The sequence below is a fragment of the Lonchura striata genome, chromosome 16 (assembly GCF_046129695.1).
Source record: "Lonchura striata isolate bLonStr1 chromosome 16, bLonStr1.mat, whole genome shotgun sequence".
Lineage (NCBI taxonomy): Eukaryota > Metazoa > Chordata > Aves > Passeriformes > Estrildidae > Lonchura > Lonchura striata.
In genome coordinates, this window is record NC_134618.1 from 14,254,375 (window position 1) to 14,279,348 (window position 24,974).

Below are 24,974 nucleotides of genomic sequence, written 5' to 3' on the forward strand. Positions count from 1 at the left end.
CACTCTTTGCATATCTTAAAGCACTACATAGATAAAAGAGCTGCAGGGAACCTGTTGTCACCATCTTTATTAAATAATCCAAGTAATGGCATTAATTTGGGATTCAGCAGGAGCAAAATGCACTGATCAAGTGGTGTGGTGTAGGGGATTGGTCAGGAGCTGGCACTCTGAATTCCAGAGCCTGCTGGGCACTGGCTGACCCTGGGTGTGTCTCCTGCCTCCTCCCCACCTGTCCCTGCTCAGAGGATGGGCTGGCCCAGGTGGCTTTGGAGGATATCTCAGCAAAGCACCTCGGCAGCCAGGCTCTGCACAGCCATGCAGCACTCACGTAACGAGCCCCAGTCATGGGCTGCTCCATGAGCTGCAGCCTCACGTCTGTGTTCTGGTGCCCAATTCAGCAACAAATCCATGAGTGTTTCTGGGCACTCAGGGCAGGGGACGTCTGGGAAGTGCTGATGGCAGCAAGGGTGGGGACAACTGGGAAGTTGAGGGAGACTGCTGAGAAGAGGCGATGGGGAGAGGAGACAAATTGCTCAGCGACTCTGGTTGGCAGTGGGCAGGTTCTCTGTGGGGGCAAGTTGTGATGAGGGAGGGAGATTTCCTCTCTCAGCCTTGTTTCCCCCGTTCCACAGCTTGAACCCGTTCACCTCCTACAAGCTGCGAGTGAAGGCCACCAACGACATCGGGGACAGCGACTTCAGCACCGAGACAGAGGCGGTCACCACCCTGCAGGATGGTAAGGCAGGAGGAGGAGAGGCACACTGGGGGCTCCCCAGGGCTCCTGGAGCCACTGCAGGGTGTTCTCCACGGAGGCTGGAGGGAAAACCAACAGCCAAAGCATTTTTGTCCACAGGAAGTTGACACAGGTAGCAATGAGATCTGGCTGAATTAACAGGCAGCCTTTAAGTGTCCTGCTGTGCCCTCTGATAATGAATCATACTTTCAGGAGTCTCAAAATGGATTTAAACTTCATTTGATTGGCTTCCAAACTCTGCACTAACCATTATCTTTGCAGAAATTGAATAATTTACAAGAGAACATTAAAAATAAATGTATAACCCTGCATACATTTGAAGAAGTTTCTTCAATTGTTTTCCCCTCACAATCCACGTCATTCTGCGGAATGGCAAAATTGCTGAGGTATAAGTAAGAAAGAGTATGTAGCTCCTGGAAACATGAGCATTTAATCCTGCAGATCAGGACTAATAAACTGTGAATGACATTGACAAGGCTTTTATTTTTAGCCTTAGAGATCAGCTTCTAATTCCTTGATTGTATAAAGTCGATGCCTGAATGCAGAAGTAGCTCTGATGTCTTGAATGGAGAAAGGAACTCTGCAAAGTAGGAAAAGCATCAGTGTGTGCTTTTACCCTGAGAAATTGGGTAATCCTGGGATACATACGTGGATAAATATATATATGTGAGTGCTGTGAGGTGGGGGTCAATCTCTTCTCCCAAGTAAGAAGTGGTAGAACATAAGGAAATGGCCTGGTTGCACCAGGGGAAGTGTAAATTGAATATTAGGGAAAATTCCTTCACTATAAGGTTTTTCAAGCACTGGCAAAGGCTGCCTAGGGCAGTGGTGGAGTCCCAGTCCCTGGAGGGATTTGAAAGCCATGTACATGTGGCTGGGGACATGAGTTAGCAGTGGGCTTGGAAGTGCTGACTTAATGGTTAGACTTGATGGTTTTAGAGATCTTTTCCAACCTAAATGATTTTATGATTATATATATATATTTATATATATATATATATATATATATATATATATATATATATATGTGTGTGTGTGTGGTGCTAGGAATTATTTCATACAGAGCAAGGAGTGATGAGTTAGAAATTACTCTGAGATATAAAAATAGGAAGCCATTTTGCCAGGGAATGTGATCTTGAAATCAGAAGACCAGAGAGAGGACAGAGCTCAGGAGCATGGGATTTTAAACAGGAGCCCATTTAGTACCTGACCAATGTGCTAAGCAGCCCCTTAAAGGAATCCTGACTCTCCAGCTTCCTGCACAGCAGCAGCAGGGTCAGTGCAGGCTGTAACTGGTGCTAATGAAGCAGCACTGACTCACTGTTCTGGAATTTAAAATTTCGTTTTAAGTTCTCTTTGAATTTAGCCACAGTGGATCCAGAGTTGTGCTTGGCCTCCTCACAATACTGCTGGGGAAAAAAAAAAAAAAAACAAAAAAACCTGTGAAAGCTCCTCACCTCCTCAACAAATTGAGCTTTTATTCTGCTGAGCAACCCCGGTGCTGCCACTTGAGCATTGCACTGGGGAGGGCTGTGAGCTCCTGATAAGCCTTTGCTTCATGTCTTTGAGCTGCTGTGGAGTGTTTGGGAGTGCCACAGGCCATGGGCACAGGAAGGGGTTAACCTGTGCTAAATCAAGCTGTCCTGACTAAAATCATGTGTGACTATGTGACACACACTCCTAAATTCAAGGTGAGCTTTTGCCCCAAAGGTGGAAAAAAAATCTCCTGAAAAATGTGGCAGCAGTTTTCTCACCCTTTGGAGCCAGCACACAGCTGGTTGAAGTTCCTTACTGATGGGCATCTGGTGGTCTGTGAGCAGCTGGCTGCTGCAGCTTCCTCCAGGTTTATGCCCTGAGCTTTTCTTACTCTGCTGAAGATGCCAAAGCCCCAGGTAGATCAGGGGATGTGAGGAGTGCCTGGCTTCTCCTCCTTCCAACACCCACATCCACCATGCTGCTTTTGGGAGCAATCACAACGCAGCTGGGATGGAAGCTTTCCTTCAGCAGTGAAGAAAAAGAACTTGATGAATGAAAGAAAAGCTGTCCCTTTTCCACCCTCTTGCTGTAACTGCTTTTGTTTCCTTTTTCTCTTGTTTAGTTCCAGATGAACCACCCAGTTCTGTGTTAGTGACTCCCCACACAACTTCCTCTGTCCTTGTGCAGTGGCAGGTAGGTAAAATGAAAAATTCTGATGTTCCTGTGAACAATTTTTTGGCTGCTTTGACTTGTTGAATGTTAGGGTACATTGCCAGGGACATTCTCTGGAGCTGGAAGTATTTTATTAACATTGAATGACTGCAGCTACTTCCTTATTTGCCTGATCTAGCATAAATTTTAGTGATGAATGGAGATTCCTGTCAGTTGCTTTTACTTTGTGCCCCACTGGGAGGTAAAGGAGTGTCTGTAGCCACGTCCAAGATTGTTTCTTATCAGATTCTCATGCCCTTTCATTGCTATCCATGGATGTGCATCTTTACACAGAAAATACTCCACAGAGCATGGTGTTGGTAAGATCAGGTAATCAAAAGCTCATGTCATGCACAGCCTCCTCCTGCTGCTGGAATGATCAGAAGCCTGAGATCAGTGCCTGAGATCCCATTCATACCTCTGAGGAGCTCCACATGCCCTCTTGACTCTTTGAGAGGGAAACATTGAGTTTCTTCAGAGAAAAGAAAGGAAGTTTGAGCTCTCCGCAGTCTCTCCGGGTTGGATGGGGATGTATTTGTGTCAAGTCTGCATTTTATATTGGCATTTCCTCTGCCTTCCTTTATGTCTCAACCCTGGCCTCCTGGGAGATGCAGGAACATTTTGTGATCCAGTGCCTGAGGTTTCTTTTTGCAGAGTGGGCATTAATAGAGGGACCCAGTGGGGTACTGCACATTATCCAAAACCCATCCTGGAAAGCCTCTGCCCACCCTGCTCCCCAGACAATGCCCCCACACCTCATAAAGACAACTTTGGACAGATTGCATTATGGTGAAAAATGTACATATGCATTTACAGTACAGATGGGGCTCCTTGCATTTTTGGAAGAAAAAGATATGGATGAGGGTGTGTTTATTGGTGTGCAGCAGCACTTGAAAATCTGCCTGGCTGTGCTGCTGGGTGCCTGGCCCCAGCTCTCACAGCAAAATCCTGAGCAGCAGCACTGCTTACAGCATGTCAAGCAAATAGGAGGCGTGTTGAGCAGTTTTACCAGAAGAATTATGGAGAGATGCAAATCTGCCTCCCCACCTACAGCAAGAGCTCCCAGCAAAGAGGAAAAAAGAGCAGAAAGAGAGGACAAAGAGGATGTGAGGCACGATGGACCACAGAAGAAAACATTCCCCCAGCTGACTGATTACTGGTGTGTAGTTAATGTGAAATAGGTGGTTGTTTAGGTAATTGGATGCTTTTCATTTCATGAAAGTGAAATGGGGTTGTTGTGCCAGAGCCATCTCAAGGGAGTTGTGGGCGATTATATGTCATTACCACATGTATATTAATAGGTCCTGGTAATTCAACCGTACTATATTTTTCAAATAAACAAAAATCTTGAAGTCCCACAATAGCCTCCAATTAAGAGGAAGTTTCACAGCAGTGTCTAAGAAATAATGTAAACTGAAAACAGCAGTCAAGCTAAATGGGAGAGTGGATTTCCAAGCAAAGCTAAAATTTTAACTTTGAGCTGTGTTAATAATTCACAAAACAAATTCTCGATGCACTATCTGGGCTTTTAGCTGCTTGGTCCAATCAGTCCATTATTTTTAAATTTGAAGGAGGAAGAAAATAAGTGATTTTGAGTAAGGTCTGTTGTATCAATAATGCAGGGTTATTTCAAATGTTCTGGAGGATGTTACACTTAACATCAGGATCATGTACTGTTCTGCTCCTACCTTAGAGATAACAATTATTCAAACTTACATTTCAGTCTTTATTTATTTATTTCTCTTTAGAAACAGTACAAAGATGTTTCTCTTACTTCTGTACAACATTATGGGCTGCCACTCATAACCATTTTACCTATTTCAGCAGATCCCCCAGGCCTTTCTACAAAATCCTAAATAATCCATTACATCAAAAGCAGAGTTTTGTCCACAGAAGACAGATAGGAAGGGGAAGACCTGACCTTTTAGCAGAGTACCCTTTCCAGGAAAGAATCATCATTTCCATGGCAAAAAGAGAGACAGTTTGCAAGCTATTTATTTTCTGAGCTTTCCTGTCCTAAATCTCAAGGAAGGAAAAAATGGAGAATCACATGATAGCATAAGAAAACAATGTTTTATTTTTATATATTGTTTTATAAGAAAACTAAGATCAGTGTTGGGTTACAAGAAATTAAGCTTTACTTGTTAGGCAGTTATATGTCAGAGCAGGGAGTCACAGTTTCCTCCTCAGCTTCAGCAGGGTTTTCCTTTTAGAGTTATGTCGGATATTCCTCTTCAACGTTTTTCCTTAAATTTAAAAAAAATTATTAGTAATTAAAATAGGAAAAGTCATAGGTAGGCAAGGACACTGCTGTGCCTGTGGAGCCCTTCTCTGCAAGGGCACCATCAGGGCTAAAGTAACTTCAGTGTAATACAGAAAACAGAAAGTCAAAAGATTGGAAAAGAGAAAATAAAATATCAGGAGAGAGATTCTAATCATTTCCAGTATACCCATCTCATCTCCTTGCACAGGCAAGTGTTTCAGCTGGTCCATGAGCAGTAACACCATGGGGCAGCCCTGGAGAAACCTGGCACTTTATTTGGTCTATTTTCTTAGTCCCTTGGACAAGGGGCTCTCAACCTGAGACTAGGAAAGGCTGTTGTAGGAAAGCTTGATTTATTTGCCTTGTAAAATGCAGTCGTAGAGGGAATATGATTGCCCTTTCTAAAATACATCACAGGAGTAAACACCCCACAGGGAGAAGAACAATTTAACCCAAAAGGCAATGTTAGCACAGGAACAAATGGTTAGAAACTGGCTATGAATTATTTAGATTAGAAATTAAATGAAGGTTTCTAACCACCGGAGTGGTGAGGCTGGGAACAGCTTTCCAACAGGAATCGTGGGAGGCTGAAGAATCAGCTCCATTTCTGGTGGAGGTTGTTCTGTCTGTGAAAGAAGCTTTCAGCAGCTGGGGTTCTGCAGTGAGGAGCTCCCAAGATGATCCTCGAGGTCCCTCACAGTCCTGCATCCACAGCATCATTCTCTGCTGCAGGTGCCCAATAACAGTGAGAGGTGGTCAGAGCTTTGCCAGGGGATGGAGCACAACGATGAGCATGAAATGAGGAATTAGAGATCTCCACCCAGGCAGGGCAACTGAAATCTTGGGAGGGTTTGGGTTGCTTTCAGCAGGCTCTGGGCAGGACAGCTGCAAAAGAAGGCAGTTTCCTCCTGGTGCTTATACTCTAATTCATGTAATTTTCTTTTTTAGTTTCTATAAACTACAGTTTTTCTACTTGATTCCTTCAGCCCTCACCCAAAGCAAAGTCCTTGGGACTGAGCCAGGACAATCCTTTCCCTCCTCTTGCCATTGTAATGGAGTAATGGAAAATTCATGTCATCTCTGGAAGCAGAATTACCAAAGATCTTCCTCCTTTCTATCAAGATGTCCTGACTTTCTTCATTAAAATTACATGGTGCATTACCTTCTATTGTGACGGTGTTTCACACCAGCAGTTAATTTTTACACAATGCTTTTGCTTAGTAAAGTCCTCAAGGCTGGTAGGGATCTTTCTGGATTAAAGGCAAGATTATCATTAAAATACTTTTCATTTATACTTTCAGCCCCTTAAATTTCAGTTAAAGAATCTTTAGAAGATAAATGGCTCAAGGCATCTCTTCTCTGCAGTTCTTAGCCTGCATTAGACTCAGGAAAGTAATTTTTTTCCAAAACATGAGGAATCCCTTTGCTTGTCTCTATTTGAGCGAGACACTCAGATATGAATCTCCTTTTCAGTGTGCCAGCTGTGTATCTGTAGCTGAAGGGGGATGTGATGGGCTGCTGGAGAAGCCTTGCTGAGGTGTTTTGTCTTTGAGCATCTCCCAGCATGATGCTGAAAGGAAAAAACTCATATTTGAGCCATCTCATGACTGTGTGTGCCAGACTGCTCTGAGCTGTAATGGAGGAGCCCTTAGTTTTCCTCTGTGACCACACCAGAGCACATCACACTGTAACTTCTCTCTAAATGCCTGTATGAGGTTATTATTAGACCTAGTTTTGTCTTCCTAAGCAAAGCCAGAACAATTTTTATAATTCCTTTTTATTTTCCTTTTTTATTTGATCATCAGTCTTTCAGTAAAATAATGAAGCCAAATGAAGACTGTCCTGTGATCAGTCCCCAAGGAAAAGGAAGAAATTCTGTCTGTGACAAAATAATTCATTTCCTTTTGGAAGCAGTGAAGCACTGTTTGGCTGTTCTATGGTTGGTGGAAGGCAACCTGCATTTCTAGGGAGTGCTTATTTATACTTTTCATCCCAGCCAGGTTTCTGTGGGCCAAAAAGGAAAGGAGCTCGATTCATTGTGTGGATTTTTCAGTCAAGAGCCTTTTGCAATGGCCACAGTTGAGCAAATTCCTTAAAGACGCCATGTCGCTGTCGAGGCAGGACAGGAATGAAGAGACTCTGATCAGAAGGCTGCTGAGAGTAAAACTCTGGTTTATTCAAAATACACTGTTCTTTTATACAGAGCTTTGTGAGGACCAACTCCATTGGTTCTGAAGTGAAAACAACCCACAGCATTGGTGCAAAGTGCTTGATGCACAGTGATAGAACTTAACTATAAACAATGTAAATAAGAGAGATAGAGAATTATTTACATTCTTCTCCAGCTCTTTCCCAGGGTTCTGCCTGTTTCTTTCTTTGACTGAATCTGAGACCCACATTGCCTTTAATTGTGCTTTTCAAACCACACAACCTCCAAGCCAGTGCTTTACCAATGTCTGTTTTCAGCAAAGCCACTGCCCTGGTGATGGATGTCTGTTGCCATGCCCATCCTAACGAGGCTGTTCTTCACGTGGGTGTTTTTCAGCCCCCCAAGGCGGAGAGTGTGAACGGGCTCCTGCTGGGATACCGCATCTACTACCGCGAGCTGGATTACGACACCGGGCCTGGGACAGAATCCAAAACCATCCAGAACCCCTCAGCTCTGAGAGCAGAGCTCACACGTAAGCCTGCGCTTTGGACCTTAAAATATCTCACAGTGGTAATCTGTCATTACACCAGGCACTGCATCCCCCCCTCTTGCCCCATGGAAATAAAATGGAAGTCTAAGAGAGCTGGGAATAATTCAGGTTTTACACAATCAGCCTGAAGATGCTGGAAAATGCAAGTGACTTCAGTGTGATCAGCATTGTAATGTGCTGGTCTCTGCCAGCATGCTGGAATTGATGGTCTGTCCCCCACATACCCTCTGATTTCCTGCTTCCCCCTACCTCCACTTCATAATTACCCTGGTACACTTTGTTCTGCTTTCAAACGAGAGACACTTCATTTTCCTCAGCTGGCAATTTTTTCCTTTCTTGCTGGTATTTTCAATAGTTTTTATAATTGACATTTTGTTTTTCTTTTTGCACTATGAGGAAAACAGCTGAGGAGAATTTTAAAATAGAATTTTTATAATTTCAAAGCACTTGTCCACATTTTAAAAGAAAATAGCAAAGATGAGCAAGAATTTTTAGGTGCCTGTTTTCCATTTTAGTCACTGGGATTTATGGTTCACATGGAAAGAAAGTGGAGAGGGAGTGGAATAATATAAAAAAATGAAAAGGCTTTTTAGATAAAGGCTAGAAAGGGAATCAGAGGGAAGAATAGGCAGAATAAGATGATGTGAGGTAGACATGTGAACACTCAGTAGCTTGAGAAATAAGGTCCAGCAATGAGATGTGCTCATGTAGGGACCAGCTTTTGTCCTCTTCGATGTCACTGGAATATTCAGAATAAGATAATACTCCATGAGCAGCTGAATAGGGTTCAGTGAGACTATTTTAATATCTTATATCATCTGCCATGCTTTCCTGAACCCATAGAAGTGATTTCTACAAAAGCAAGAGTGAATTTTAATGTGGGTCTGGATAAGTGGGTGCTTTAAAGATAAAGTAAGCACCTAATTCTGACCTCACTTACATGGTCAAAGCTAATGAGACTTCTCAGACTGAGCAGCTTGAACGAGGACAGAGATGTAAAGCTCTCATAGGTGTAGGAATGCAGAAGGGCTTTTCTCAGACAAAAACTGAATGACTGACAGTGTACATTATGAAATAATGAATTTGGATGCTCTCTCAAGATGGGGAGCCTGTGAAACTAACCACTTTTGTCTTTTGCCTCTTCTTGTCTGGCCCTGCAGCAATGTTCCTAATTACTGTAGAGGAGAAAAAACAAGCTGTACCTCTCTCTTGACTCCAGGGAGTCAAGAGACAGAGAGAGCAAGGGGTGGAGACAAAAGTATTTTAAGATAAATTTCCCTCTTTCTCCTCCTAATTCTCAATTTAGGACACCTCTATTCCTCACTGACCCACAGTTTTGCACAGTTTAGCATATTATTACAATTCACTCACAGCAGGAATCTTGAATTCTGTAAGTGAAACTGGGAAATCGAATTCACACCCAAAGAAACAGGTCCTGCCCTGATGTAAGTGTTCACTTTGTGGTCCACCTTCCAGCTCAGTACTCTGCAGCTCTTCAGGGTTTGAATTTTGCATCTTGAGAAATCAGGATGTAATGCACCGCTGAGAGCTTTCATCCCTAGAAATCATTTCATTTTTACTAATTTGTTCTGTTTAATCTTAAAGCCAGAACATCTTTGTGTTGTGTATTTGTGAGTTCTCTGTTTGAGGAGGAAATGAAACAGCCCCATGTGGGCGAGATGCTCTCGATGTGTTACGAGAGAGTGATGTGATTTTATTGCCCTTCAAGGTATATTCCTAAAGCTTAAACTGTGTATGGGTGTGCTGCCTCATTTGCCTCTGTCTCTGCTGTACATCATTTGCAATAACTATTTCCTTGCACTGTAACAAGCTTTCTGCTTTGCTTACCCTGAATAGCCCAAAGCAGCTTCAAGACAGTGAACAGCAGCTCTGCATTAACGACGTATGAATTAACACGTAAGTGCACACTGCCTTCAGTTGAGACTCTTTGTAATGGTTCAAAATAGACCATGGGCAAACTCCTGTGGCTCTCCTCTGTAGATCCAGCAGAAATCAACACAGATTCATGACTCTGGCTTTCTCCAGTTTCTTTTTCTTTAAGCCTTTGCTTCCCCTACACCAAGAGACACCGATGATGCAAGTAGGTAGCTGTTGTAAAAATGTGGCTGCTGGGAAGGTAAAACATTAGTGACTGTAACAACCCAGTATTGCTGATGCTACATGAATTTTGATTCACTTGCTACATATTCTGCAGTCCATCTGAGTTCAGCTGTATCACATCATTAGTCCTATGATTCAAGCATTGCGATGTTTGAACATTCCATGGAGTACAAGGCCAATTTAGAAAGGGCCCAATGAATTTATGTGCATCTCCAGAGGTGTTTTCAATTGGAAATGAATAAAATAACATTCGACAGAGTTAAAAGGCAAGTTGCTTTGTGGTGCTGATGGTTCACTAGATAGGTTTTGCCCAAGGCTTTTGAGTCACAGATTGTGATGGACTAAAAAAAAAGAAAAAATGAAGCCAAATCCCCACTGGAAGTTGCATGCATGAACTCTCGTGTTCCATTTTCTTCCACATCCAGTTAACACTAAAATCTCCCTTGTGACTTCTCATGGCAGAAAAACCAGTTTCCCTGTGCAAGCTGCCCAGTACTATACGTGTGTATCTTACTGTTGTTGGTTTATGAACTCAGCACAGTAATTTCTGATTTGCCTTCTCCATCTTTTGCAGTCCATCCAAATTTAGTGATATGACATTTAAAAAATTTGGGATATATTAGGTATGATTTATGGTATGCCAGAGACTGGGGAATGATGCTGAAGTCACAGTCAGATATTGGAGCACAACATGGATAAACAGTTCTGTGACACTGAAATTAGACAAACTTGCCTAATTAGGCTTTTTGAACTTTACCAAACCAATGGCACACTGTCAGCCCTTGTGTTAAGGGAACTCTGATTCATAGATAGCAGGGAAAATTATTGGCAAAGGGAGAAATTTGGACCTCTGGCCATGCGTGTCTTAATTCAATGCTCATTTAAATGGGGCAATTTATATTATTGATTGCTCTCTTACTCTAATTTCCCTGTTAAGTATTGTAGATGATAAATATATCTGTTAGGATTGATTCTTTCATCCTAAAAATGCAAAATCTGAAACTGCTCAGGCGCTGCCTCCCTTAATGACGTGAATCTGCTCCACCCTCATTGCATCTGTTAATTACCCACAAACAATTGGGGTTTTTCAATTTTTTTCACACTTCTCTCACTCTCCTGCCTCATCTGTCAGAGTAGTTTCTCTGTGTCAGCAAAGAAATTTGTTGCCTGGTGGCCAAATGGAGTCCAGCCTTCAAATTCTCCTTTCTCATTGTGATTGATGGTTGGGCTGTGGTCACGTTGGAGAAGTTCCTTGTGGAGTACCTGGGATGGAACTCCAGATTCCACACTCAGCTCCCCCTCTGCACCTGCTTCAGCTGTTCTAGAGCAGTGCAGTTGCCAAATACCCCCAAAATGAGCATTCCAGGGATTAGGCAAAGGCTAGGCAAGATCTTTCCTATCTGTGCAGATCAAAATGAGACTTTATGGTGACATTCAAAACCAAATCCTGCCATTTTCTGTACTTAAGAATGACCTAGAGATGTTCCTCTGGTTAGTTATCCATAAGAAATAAAGAGAAATCATTATTCCTCTTACTGGAGTGACACTGTGAAGAAGCTCTGGAAAATCCTGCCATTTCATCACAAATATCTTTCAAAATGATGCAAATACTGTTGTGATGTGTGAATACAGGATGGCTTTAAATAGGCATTGCACTATTGTACTGTTCTACTGCCACTGCTCTATTCTGAGAGACAAGTCTGGAGATAAAGAGGTGTTGGAGTCTAAAAGATAGCTTTAATACATTATAAATCATAATATATAATATTAATATGTAATATTTTACTTTTTCAGAATTGAAGAAATACAAGAGATATGAAGTACTAATGACAGCATATAATGTCATTGGTGAGAGCCCTACCAGCACACCAGTGGAAGTGTTTGTGGGTGAAGCAGGTAAGTGAAAAGAAAATCAGTTTATTTCTTTGTTTTGTTTTTTTTTTAATATCAGCATGTTGTAGTATTCTCCAGATAATGATCAATAATTGTCCAGGAAAGGGATTATTTGAAAAGTTCCCCAGTCATCATTGCTGACAATTTTTTGTTGCCCACTCTCCTGGAATAGGCACTGGCAGTTTCTTGCCATTGGAAAACCAATTGGTCTGAAGGAAGGAGGGAAGAAAGGACATTTGAAAGAAAGAAGAGAAAATATTTTTGGAGTTGCAGGAGGATGACTGTTCATACCAAATTAGCTTGAGGGAAAAATTGACTCAAGTTAAAGAAGTGAAAAGTGGAGCACAGGAAAGCCACAAGGGAAAAGAAACAAAACTACAAAACAAGGGAGACTCAGAAAGCTGATTCTTTTATTTTATAACTCTCTGTGTAGAAATGTTGCCTGGCACCACACTTGGCTGTGTTTTTGTGCTCTTGAAGCGAGAAGATGCCGTGTCTGGTTTAATGTTGGTTTTGGAGGCAGGGGATGGGTGCTCCCAGAATGTGCAGCTGGTCCCTGCACCCGGCCCCAGTCAGTGGCACTGTTCAAACCTTTGCTTACTCTGGATCTGGTGCCTGAGTCCTTTTTGACCATTTAAAATTAATTAATTAATTTTGATCATTTTAAAATTATCAAAAAAGATCCTTCCCTCCCCGGAAGCTGGAGGTGGAAATCAGGACGGAAGAGTTGAGCAGATGCTTCTGTGAATGCCCTGAGAAATGGGTGCTTTGTGAGAGCCCAGAGAAGCCCCAGCCAGTCTGTCCCCCCAGAAACTCCAGCTGGGAAGGGCAGGACTGCAATAGCTGCTGCCCTCCTGCAGCTCTGGTGATCCCAGCTGGAGGGAGGCTGGCTCTGAAATCCTCCTTAGTTCTGGTCTCCATTTCTGCAGCAGCAGCGTTTGAAGCTCAGAACAAGGGGAGGCAGCTCCACCCTCCCATTGCCTGGCCCAGCAGCAGAGCTGATTGCACTTTGTTCTGTGTCTCAGGGCTGAGGGATGGAGGAGCTATCCGAGCCAGCACTAATTCATTATTACTCATTAGACATTCTGTTGCTCAAAACTAAGCAAAGCACCTTTTTTTTAAGAACTCTACTCTGCATTTTTTTTAAACTCTGCTTAACCTTTTTATTTCAAATATGGTGGAACATTCACCATCTTTCTTTGAAAACATCATAAATTAATCAGAGCAGCGTTGTCCTGGAGAGACAGCTGGCAATATTTACATTTTTTTTCTAGTGTGCTGCTGCTCCAACTTACTCCTGCAACTGCAGCAAAGAAAGTCCCAAGTGGAGGCAACTGTATCTGGCTTCAAAATACATTTTTGTTTCAGAGCTAAGTATCTCCCTGCTGCAAATGGAGCCAGCATATGCACTTATACACATGTACACAGCATGGGAAATCAGCTGGGGAAAACAAGGAAATGCTGTTATATTGTGTCTCTTAATCCCACAGTCCAGCTCTTCCCATCATAACTCAGGGAACAAGGCAATGGAAGGAGACAGACTTGAGAGCACACTGAGATAATCACAGGACCCCTGAGTGTCTGAAGGAAGCGGGGCTGGAATTAAATGAGCTTTAAGATCTCTTCCAACTCAAACCATTCCATGATTCTGTGCTATCCAGGATGCCTCCTTTCCCAGGCAGGACTGATGAGTCTGAAGTTGTAGTGTGTGACTTGGCTGTTGTTTTAGAGTTCCTGGATTTACCTCTGGAAAGGGACCATCCAGGTTCACATAGCAGAGATGATGAATGTAGGATCTTCCTGCCGATTTTCACTCTTGTTGTGTGAAGTTATTACACTTTGTTATATAACTGCCTCTTCCACCTCCAGAACTGGCTGTGATTTATACTGTGAGTAAAGTGATTGGAGATGGTATTGCAATTTAAGTTTTAAATTGATTTGTGACACCTTTGAGTTAAAGTGTGCTGTGGAAATACAAGGTTTTTGCTGTTATTGTTTGTTCAATGTTCTTACCCACGGTAAAGGCAGTTAAGCAGCAAGCTGGAAAAAAATGAGTTCTGCTCAGCTCCAGCAATGGGGCATCCAGGTTAAAAACAGAGAAAAGCTTCCCAATAAACAAGTGCTGACACAGGCACAGTACTGGGCACAAAGTGAATGAAGGTGGCCAGTCCCTGGGCTGAAACTCTTAGGTAGTGCTTGTCTCAATGCTGTTAAACGGGGCCTCGTTCTGCCCTAAGCATTGCAGTAATTCTGGGAGAGGGGAGAGCATTCCTCTCTGGCTCATAAAATGGGATATAAAGTCTTTGTGCCTTTGGGGAAATGTGCTTTGGGGTTTAGGCCAGCTCAGTCAAAAGACACATTTCTGTTGGGTGTTCGTGTTGCTGTTGGTTGTGCTGTTCAGCTTCTACAGAGTGATGCAGAAGGAGGAGTGCCTGTGATTCCTTCCTTCTCTCTTGTGCTCTCTCCTGTTAGATTTGAAATGTTCCCTATGATCAGACCTGGATTTTTGCAGTAAAAGTTCCAGTAGGTAATGGAACCACCTGAAAAGCTTGGGGGGAAAAAAGCCACTAAAAGCAACCTTCTTCAAGTTTTGCCAATTAAATGAGCAAAATATACCCAAATGGGCAGTTTGTCTCCAGCCCTGGAGTGCTCTTGAGCTGTGCTTCAGCCAACTGCCCCCTTGGGCAACCTAAGCAGGTCTTCCCTGCCTCTGACTGATGGGCAGGTGGAAATTCTGGGAGAGAACAATGGGACAGCCATGATTAAAAGGCCTCTGTAGCCCAACTTGCAAAGCTGGATGCCAGTGGTTTGGATCTTTAGGGGTTTTTTTAGTGGTGGGTTTTAAATTTTATTCTACAGGTGCGGGAAATGCTTTTCCTTTTTCGAGTAGCCCATAAGACCGAAGGCTTCCTTTTGAGTTCTGCCTGGATATTGGCAAAACTCACTGGTGTGGAGAGCAGTTCTTCCCCAAGATGGGAGAGTGGGCTGGGAGTCCTTGCGCTCAGCACAGCTGGGAAGGATGTGCTGCCTGTTCAGTTCTGAGCAGAGCCCGTGTCCTTCCCCCACCTGCCTCAAGCATCTGCATCCCTCTCCTCCAAGGCCCAGAAGATCCTTGAACACTGTCTTTTTAGAGCTGGCTGCAGCTCTGCCCTGCTCATTAGAGAACCATGTGCATCTCCTGACAAATGACAGAAAAATTGAAAGCCACCACTTGCAGAAATTAGGAAGGGAGTCACAGCCCCGCTGGCAAGCCCCCTTTTCGCCTTGTTAATTCATTTAACAGTTCAGCTGTCAGGGATGCTGGCTCTGATTGGGGAGGCAGTGAGTGTTCAGGCAGAGGCTGGGTACTGATATTCATCCCAGCCCAAAACGCAGCTGCTACCAGAGGTGCTGTTCTGCTCCACTGAAATTAAGACTCTGTTAGAGCAGCCACTATATCAAGAGCATTATTCTACCAGGTTGCTGTCACTACCTGATTGTGTGGGGGGTTCTGGAGTTCGGGAGACTCCACTACCTGCATTTTAATTAAACAGAAATCACAGGTTTGGGCCAGACGTGCCTTACCTAATTTGGGAAGATGAATAAGGTAAAATGTGGCAATACAAATCCTGTGCTAAAGAGCCTGCAGCCTTCAGTGATCCTCCCATATACTGCAAAGCTGTTTTGGATGAAAAGTAATGGAATTCATCATTTCTTTCAGCAGCTGTTGCTGGAGTAGAGTGAGTGTGTGCAGAGAGGGGGTGGCAGAAGGGGTGAAGTGCTTCGAGAGACATCAGCCTTTAAACAGGTTGTAAATCCATTTGTGTGAAGAGGGGAGTGATGTGTGTCATTATTACTGATGGTGACATTGGTGACCTTCAGAATTCACAAGAACTGATGAGGCTGGGTTGTTGTTGTTCTTTTTAATGATGGTCTCTGAGATGTGGTTCTGTAATGGGAAAGGCAAGGAGTAAAAAGAGCTTCCAGCACAGAGCTCTTGTCCCTTCTTACCTGGTTACCTGTGCTGGGGCAACATCCCTTTGTGCTGAAGGCAAGGAAGGCTGGCAGGACAAGGCTCCTTTGCCCTTGGGTGCTTTAATCTCTTCCTTCAGGCCTCACTCTTTTATGTGTGCGCTCCAGATTCCCCCGTTGGTGCCACCTCCGTCCCTTTCTGGAGACAGGGATCCCTCAGCACTGCCTAGGCCCCCCTTTCTCTTACAGCACAGCAGCTTCATCTCCTCCCCTGGCCCAGGCAGCAGAGGAGATGCTGTGTGGAGTCCCCTGTGCCTCCTTGGTGTCAGGCTGGGAGAGGAATGACAAGGTTCCAGCGCATCCGGGCTGCTCTCTCCTGTCTCGGTGGGACTCTGCTGGCTGTGCCTCTGCAGAGCTGGGTGGGCAGTGCCATCCCAGATGCCACTGGAGAAGGGAAGAGAAGGGTTATCGTGGCCATTTCACATTGCAGTAGTCTAAAACCTGTCAGCCTAGGGGACAGTATCTTCCCTCAATAAACAAAAGGGGACGGAGGGAAGCTACTGGGAAATAGAATGGTAAATGAATTATTGGTTTCATGTGCTCAAACTTTAAACAAAGGGCAACTTCGGCACTTCAAGAGCAACAAGTCTTTGAAATAAAAGGGTGTTTGCCTTTTAATTGCTGACACCTCTGGACATCAGCAAGAGGCTACTTTTGGGGGATGGCAGGGTGTTTGAAACTGGTTGTCCTTTTTCCCCTCACCTTTACGTTTAGAGAACCTGCAGAGCTGTTCCAATGTGGTGCTCAGTTCTGGATGAGCTTTACCCTGACATTCTGGGAATGCCTTGTTGCAGGAGTGACACTGGGTTGCCATCCTGTCCCCAGTGTCTTTCTTTCCATGGAAGGTCTCCTGTCAGCTTGGAGTTAAAGATGCAAGCCATGTTCTCCAATAATGTGCTAAAGACAGAGTAAAGTCTGAGCAGAGCAAGAAAGGCAAACTGTAGGAAGATGAAAGGAAACAAATATGGTGAGACAGTTCCTAATTGGTCTGGAAAAGTAACCTCTTTCCAGTTTCTCTTGGAATTCAATCCACCTGTACCCCAACAGCATCCCATTTCTGAGAGCAGGATTGGCCCCTGGGCACATCCCATCAGTGTTTCTTGGTGGATTTTGAACTTCTCCAGTTCACTCTGTGTACAGGGGCTCAACTAAGGGCTTGTCTGCAGCAAGTCCAATTTGGATTTGTTGTTTCCCTCAATGCAGTTCCACTGAAGGTAACAGGAGTGTTGATAGCATTTGGCTGTGGGATCTAATCCTACAGGGCTGTGACAGGACAGTAAAAAATAACAAACTAAAGTGTGCCCACATTAGAGCATTAGTCACTGCTTGTGTGCTGCTGGTATTGTTACAATGCTGGGGAGTTATGGAAATGAATTTTCTCTGTAAGACTTGGCTCCGTTTCCTACTCAAACTGGCTATTTTTAAGGGTAATTTTATATTCTTAATCTGTTTACAGATGATGTGAAGGTTTTGCTAATTAGACTTCCAGATTTGGTAGCTTAGCTCAGTAGCTGCTCTTACAACGGCAAGACAGAAAGTAACCGTGCCAGTGTGAGTCTGTGGAAGAAGTGTCCTTAATGTCAACATGTCAAAAAGACATCCCTGCAGCTCTCTGGAGACTGAAATCTAATGTCAAGGCAGAAGGAAGCAAAGTCTGAGAGTCGTAGTGCTGTCAAAGCAAGTTATTCTACCATATAGGAGAAGGAATTTTAAGCTAATGCAATGGAAAGCAGTGTCCAGATTGAGACATAGATTTGATGGGCTTATTTGACATCTTTAATTCTCCATTGACAGTCCAAAGCTCCCTAAAATGATTTGCAATGTTTTCATGCTGCAAGTAAAAGCCGAACGCGCGCCTCATTAACAGCTCATTAAGTTGTTAATATTGGTCATCAGCAGCCTTTGGTACAGCACAATGCTTTATGCAGTGCGGCAGCTCCTGCTTAGCTCGGGTCTAATTGCCTCTTTTTATCACGTCTCAATGTAGGAAAGATGTTTCTGTCCTAGCAAAAAATATCCGCGGCTTTGATGCGCTGGTCCCGGGGCCGGGAGCGCTGGGCTGTGATTGCCAGGCAGCGTTTTGCTCTGACGATGAACTCACAACCCCAACCATTTGATGCTGATTTTTTTGGTGCCGACTGTAGCCCGAGACGGGCAGGTCCCCGTGCCCAAATTCATCATGGGGTTCGTGCTGCAGTTGTGGGAGGGAAGGACGGACGAGCCGCTCCGCTGCAGCGCTCTGTGGCTGCGGGAGCCGGGAGCAGCCACAAGCCTGATCCTGCATGCAGAGATTTCCTCCACCAACAGCACAGCTACTCCATTAAAAGCAGAGGAATTCACCTTCCTTTCAGAAAACGTGAGCAATCAGTAGTGAAGTCAAATGAACCAGAAATTGTCCTGGTAAAGAAGTGGGGAAGCCCCTGGCTGATAACTCGTGTTCCTGCAGACACAGGCTGGAGTTGGAGTGCTTTTGACTAAAGGGTTATATTTGCAGCCAAATTCCTATTTTGCTTAATTGTGCAGTCCTGCTCTGCTTGTTTGCAGTCATCCTGGGATATGTGAGCAAAATTTGTGCTGTAAGTATTTTCATATGGGTCTCAACTCCTGTGGTTTTGCCTCCTCTGTACAGCTTTGCTGTGAAGCCAGCTGTGGAGAAACACAGTTGGTTTTCTTCCCTGACATCTGTTTGCTGTATCCGTCGTCAATCACAGAACTGGAGGCTTTTCAGGTTGCCTGTTGTAGACTGAAAACAGAAAAGTTGCCATTTTTTCTTAAGAAAGTATGAATTAACAATAACCTAAAATATCTTGGCCACAGCAGTCCAAGCACTGAGATGGAATGGGGGTGTGAAACTGCAGCAATGACCTCAGGGATGAAAAAGAAAGAAAGAGAAAACTCTCACAGAGAGTCAAGAAAATTTAAATGTAATCTCTCTCTCCCCAGGAGCACAAGAACACAGTCTTCTGTGAGCTCCCTGGGGTTCCCTGACCATTGCAATCTGTAAATCCTAAATTAATTCCTCGTGGGGGTCAACTACCCAAACTGGCATAAAAGCCACAGTGAAAGGTTATTCCAGGGGCAGATCTCACCTGTGCCCTTTGACTTTTTTCAGATAAAGCTTTTGACATTTGGTAGATGGCAGACCCAGGGGAGATTATTTGATACGCTCTCTTGGCTGCAGTGAAGCAGAAGGATTAGACTTTAGTAGGTGCTGCCATTGCTGTTAGTGGATGTGAAGTGGGTGCTTTTGTCAGCTGCCATGATCTTGTGGTATTATGATATTCAAATGTGGCATTAATAAATTATAAGCAGAACTTGACTACAAATAGAGGAGGAAGAAATTTGAGTCCTGGGGAGTGTGGGAAAACAATCTGAAATTGGTAATTTTGCTTCTCTAATGGATAGACTTGTAAGAGAGTGGAGGGCAGTGCTTTCCTCTCCTGTACTGCTCCCAGTGCACACAAGAGAGGATCAGACATGCAGCAGCTCCTCACCATCCCTTCAACAACCTTCAGCACCTCCTGGGGGTGAATCCTGCACTCATCAGAGCTGGCACTGTTCTCTTTACACAACTGTTTCTGCTCTTCAATGGAGAAAACCCCCGAGTGCACGGATGTGAGGGAGAGGGAGCTGCAGGAGCCATCCCTGATTTGCATGGATGTAAGAGAGAGGAGGTTTTAGCTCGCAGGTTTGTGCCTACCCAGTCCTGTCAGGCTCTTGCTGTTCCTGCTCATGGCCCATCTCTGCTGGCTGTGTGTGATCATATCCTTCCTGACATGAAAGAAATAGAGGGAAAAGCTCATTTTATTATCCCCCCCACTTCTTGTTTTAACCACCTGTACACCATTTCCAGAGGCAGTCTGACAGTTCTGTTCAGTTTTGGGCCAGGCTCTCTTACTTCCTTGATGGATAATCTCAGTATGCAATGTGATAGCCTGTTCTAGGGTTGTGTTTGCTAAGTAGAACTCTGCAATTCAGCAAAAGAAAAATGTGTAGTTTTTGTTTGCAGGCTCTTTCACAGCACTGCTCTGTGAGGTTTGCCATGGTTCTGATCACCCAGATCATGTCTGCCCCATGAAATTCCCAGATTGCACATGGCTCACTCGTGTGGGAAATCCAAACCCCCTTTAAAAGATTAGGGATCACAGCAACAGTGTTTTCACCACCACTGGAAGAGCTGGTAAGGAACGGGATGAGAATGGCTCATCAGTTCAAAAAGGGCACTAGCAGGTTAGCCCCTAGACCTGTGTCCATGGAAAAGAGACTCCACTTCTAGGCCCTGTTTAATTTCAGTTTTCAGGAATTCAGTTTGCAGCAATGTCATCTCTCCCTCCCTCCACCCCCACCTCCCTCCTGTATCTCTGCAGGTGCTGAAGATACCTGTGCCAACATTGGGAAGCTTCCCAGTGCTAAGCATAGAAGCTGGGGATGTTACATTTGGGGATCATTTGCAGCTGCTTTAATTGATGTTTCTTCATTAGTTTAATACCCTTAAAAAATTGATGTGGCAAAACACAGCTACTGTACTAAATGTGGTATACAGAGGAGAGCCAAGTGTTTGCCTACCCAGACAAGATGGCACAGAGTAAAACAACTGCAGGTGTTCCAGACTCCCAGAGTTCTCATCCTGACAGCTGTTCTCTTTCTCCTCTTCACCCTTTCTTCTCCACTAAAACAGGTTTTTCTATATTTTTTCTTTCTATTCTATGTCTATTTTTTTCCATTTTTGCTCTGTCTTCCAGCATTCATGAAGGTGAGAGAGATGTTTTCCAAGTTCTTCTTGTGTTCACTTCCACTGTTACATGAGGAGATGTTTCAATTTCTCTTATACTGTTCTATGCAATTGTGTAAATCATCACATACATCAACATCCCTTAGAAAGGAGTATTCCCAATTAAAACCTGGCTTTTACAGCTGTTTTAGCCTCCTCCCCCAACCAGTTGCACATCTCAATGATGGGGGGGCCAGACTGATCCTTTGGTGAGGCTCATTTCATGTCTCAGGGTGTCACAAGCCTGGCAGGGCAGCATTGGTGCCAAATTGCTCAGTAAGGGGGCAGGAGCACTCGGGCACAATGGAGTGTGTTGGAGGGGTTGAGACCCCCATCCCTGGAATGTGGCTCTGCCTCTCTGAGTGCCTCTGAAGCACATCTGAGTAACCACAGAAAGCACAGCCCTTGGAAAAAGCACCGACTTCATCACGAGGTGAAGCCCAGCCTAAAACAGGCAGAAATTAGTGGGAAGTGTGCTTTACATTCTAAATATAGCTTGTGCTGCTCTGTCACAGTGGAAAGCAGCTTCGCAGTAGCTGGTTTTGAAGCACAACTGACTAATTGTCATTGAGCTAATCAGCATCACTCACGCAGCATTCCTGATGGCACCAGGCTCTGCTGCTCAGGGAAGCTTCCATCCTCCCACTGCTCCCTCCCAGGCTCTGTAAGAAAATGGCCAATAAACACTGAACATTCTTCTCTCATGCCACTTTTCCTTTGTGCAAGGAGTGACTGCAGATATCTGCAGATCCACCTTTTTGGTCATTCCTGGGAGGTACCATCCTCACATTTCTTCTCTAAGCCTGTACTGCAGGAAAACCCCACTTTGCCTGTTCTGCTGATCACTGCTTTATCTGGTGACCTTCTGTTCATTGTGTTGTGTTTGGCTTTAGAATCCACTAAACTATTGCTTATCTACACTGTGACTTGAAGGCAGTGGCTGCAGCTGAAGAAGCAACAATCTCCATGTCACTGCAGGGATATAACTTCCATATAGTGAGGATGGTTTAGGTTAAGCATCAAAAAGAATAATACAAGAGTTATTTTGTTAGTGTTCTATTACAGATATCCCTATTTTGTTTATTTTTATTTTTTAAGTATGTCTGTTACACAAACCCCTATTTAAAGAGCTGTTAAAGTAGGGAGGTACTGGCAGAGTTTGTGTGGGAATGACAGCACAATCTGGAAAGAAGTCAGTGCTTGAGATTACATGAAATTCTGACCAGCAAACTGATGCCAGTGTGACCCGGGAGGATGTCTGAGTCCTTTCCAAACCCTTTTACCCCTATTTTCCATGACTGTGTGTGCCAGGAATCAGTGTGTAAACTTTGGAAGCTCTGGTGTGCAAGATTTCACCATCAGCACACACTGAACTGAATACTGCTGTTCCTTCCCCTTGTTGTTAATCACTAGGTAGGGAAAATTACAGCTGATACTCAGAACATGCTGCAACCACCCCTCCATTGTAATGTGGAAACAGATTAGAGGATTTGGGGGCCTGGAGCTGTGTCTTTGTTCTGTTTTTTTGCAATACATTGTGCAATGAGATTCTGGCCTCTAGGTGCTAACACCAAAATGCAAACATATTGACTACTAGGGGAAAAAGGCAGGCATATTCTGCAAGTAATGCTTTGAAGAACTTGGGGGAAACACTTGCTAGGCAGAAAAGGATCAGTGGTCTTTACAAAACAGAAATTTGCTTGGGATTGTTTGGGATCAAGCTGATGCACAGGAAACCTTTCAGTCTCTTTCACTGCATTTTTCTTTTCATATTTGGCCTGAATCTTTACTTAAATGGCATGTGAGTATCAGGAAATCTTGCCCCAAACTTGTCTGCCAGTAACACTGCCACTGCAGGAGCAATTAGAAAACCAATAGAGGAGAAATTCTCTGCTCCCCAGAAACTGGAGCAGATATAAGAGCAGTGAGGAATGCTTCACAAAACCAGTTATCAAGTTTGCCCAATGAATCACAAGGATTTGTAGCCTACCTGTGCCACAGAGCATTGTGGCAATTGTCACTGGGAAGAGGAGTAGTAGCTCCATATTGATGGAAAACTCTGGGTGCCACACAGCCCAGAGAACAAATATCCCAAGTGAGAAGAGCTGAGGTGAACCTTCTGCAGAGCACAGAGCTCAGGAGCAGGGAGGCCACTGGGGATTTAAAGCACCTTCTCTTTAAAGGTTAGATGCATTTGCAAGCTCAAATTGCCTGCAGTGAGAGCAGAGGCTGCTCAGTGCAGCTGGGAAATGAGGGCAGTGATATGTTTAAATGTGGATTCAGATGTGTAACTTTATTTACAGGCTTATTTTGACACTCTCACCACGTTTCTGGATAGATTTGCTGTCTTTACGTGAGCCTGCCAACAGCAGCCCAGCCCATATCTGTTACTATTTGTTACTAATTACTACACAACCTGCTCAGTCTTTCTCCTTAGGCTTTGGCCGAGAGTTTCAAGGAGACAATCTCAATGGTAAATTGAAATCAGATAAGAAAAGAAATGTTTGCAAATATCTGCATGAGATTCCAAACCAAGATACGTGCACAGAATTCTACTTCATGAGTGCACAGATATTTTTTTCAGGGAAAGTGAAATGCTTTCCACCTGCCTTCAAGAGCTATGTTTGGGCCCTCGGGGGTCTGTGTCACTCCTGCTATAGTTGATAATGTCACTAACACCTAAAGCAGTGTGAGGTATGCAGCTCTAACCTTGCTTTTTATGTATTTGAGATTTCAACAGCTGTGAAAAATTCCAAACTCAGTAATCTTGAAGTGCATTCCTAGAAGGCAAAAAGTCTTTTGAATTCACCTTTAAAATGCACTTGCTTTTATTGGCACAGGCTATCCATATATTCAGGGAATGGTTTGGGGTTGCAAACAGGTAGGGTCTTCAGGGATGTGTTTCCTTCTTTTTGAAGTGTTTCACTTCACCCTTAATGGAGCGTGCTCTCTCACAGAGCCACATCAAGCGTCAGCAGCGCTCTTCTGCTGTCCCTCGCTGTCAACAAGAAATCTGTGCTTGGAGGAGGAGGGACACATCAGCCTTTGAAAGTTGAACAGAGGGACAGACTTACAGGGCACAAAACCAAACAATTTGCATCTTGTGGAGGCTCTGGAGTAGTGAAGAGAAATGTCTTTTTCCACACTTTTTTTTCGTTCCTCCCGTCAAATTTTCCTCCGCCGCGCCAGCAAAAGCGCGGCTCCAGCAGCGAGTGTGTCGGTGCAGAGTTACCACTGGCAGGGTTTAACCACTGTGTTTCTTAGATGTGCTGCATGAAGGGGGTGAGGAAAAGCAGTGTTTCTCTGGCAGTGAGTAGTACACACCGTCTCCTCTGATGGTCGTGTCTCAGAAGCAGTATTTGTTCCTGGCTGCCACATGGCATCCAAAGAAAAATGCTCTTGTAGGTGCTGCTTCAGACCTGGGTGTTGAGAGCGCTGTGAAGCTGTCAGCTCAGGACAGACAGCTGTGTCACTCCTTAGAAAGGAAATGCACTGCGAAAGGGACCCCTTTTCCTCTGTGATTGTACATGTTCCTGTTTCCCTGAGCATGTCATCCTGGCAGATCTCTGGGATGTGTTTTCAGCTTTGCTCTCTGTGATCAGTATGGCCTCATGCTATGGTTTGTGCTGTGAAATTCTCAAAATCTAGAGGCTTTTGATCCCTAACAGCACTCCCTTGCACTGAGGGCATCCAGCCAAGCAACGAGCACAGAAGGCAGGGCAATAATTAGACAAGTGCACCCTTGTGACCAAGCTGGGGTTTACTGATGGTCACTGTCACCTCATGTATTCACCATCCAGCCAGAAAGGAAACAAAAAAGCCCACAATAAATAAATAGTTTTAACCGAGCCCTGGGATAAAGGCTATTTTCAATTTTACCTTTCACGTTTTAATTGTATAGCAATAATTTTGCAATAGAGTTGCCGATGGCAAACATGCAAAAGACATTAACTTTATTTATGTTTTGGATTATTAATGTGGCTGTTAAAATTCCTCCAGTTAGTTTTGATTGAATTGTTTTTTTGTGCGATTCTGTCGTTTAATGGAGCGGTAAATAAGAATTTCTGATAATGAGCCCAAGCATCTGTCACAACAACCTGGCGCTGGTTATTAACATTTCCATTAACGGCAGGGTGGGCAGTGATAATATGGAAACCACACAGTTAGAACAAAATAAATAGTTGGTGTCAGGCTGAGTGGGTGTTAATTACTTTTTTATTTTATAACTCTGGGGGGAGGGAGTATTGGTAGAAAAGTGTGACTTATGAAGGTCAT

At 44.0% G+C, this 24,974-nt stretch overlaps 1 protein-coding gene across 1 annotated transcript in view; it reads left to right on the forward strand.

The window, feature by feature from the left end:
- The window catches only part of SDK1 (sidekick cell adhesion molecule 1), a 376,424-nt gene that overhangs the window by 321,893 nt on the left and 29,557 nt on the right, over nt 1-24,974 (forward strand). Inside the window, exons 31-35 of the mRNA XM_021549399.3 lie at nt 633-736; nt 2,853-2,923; nt 7,750-7,885; nt 9,761-9,820; nt 11,819-11,920. Coding sequence (XP_021405074.1) covers nt 633-736; nt 2,853-2,923; nt 7,750-7,885; nt 9,761-9,820; nt 11,819-11,920 — 473 coding nt within the window. The remainder of the gene's footprint in view (nt 1-632; nt 737-2,852; nt 2,924-7,749; nt 7,886-9,760; nt 9,821-11,818; nt 11,921-24,974) is intronic.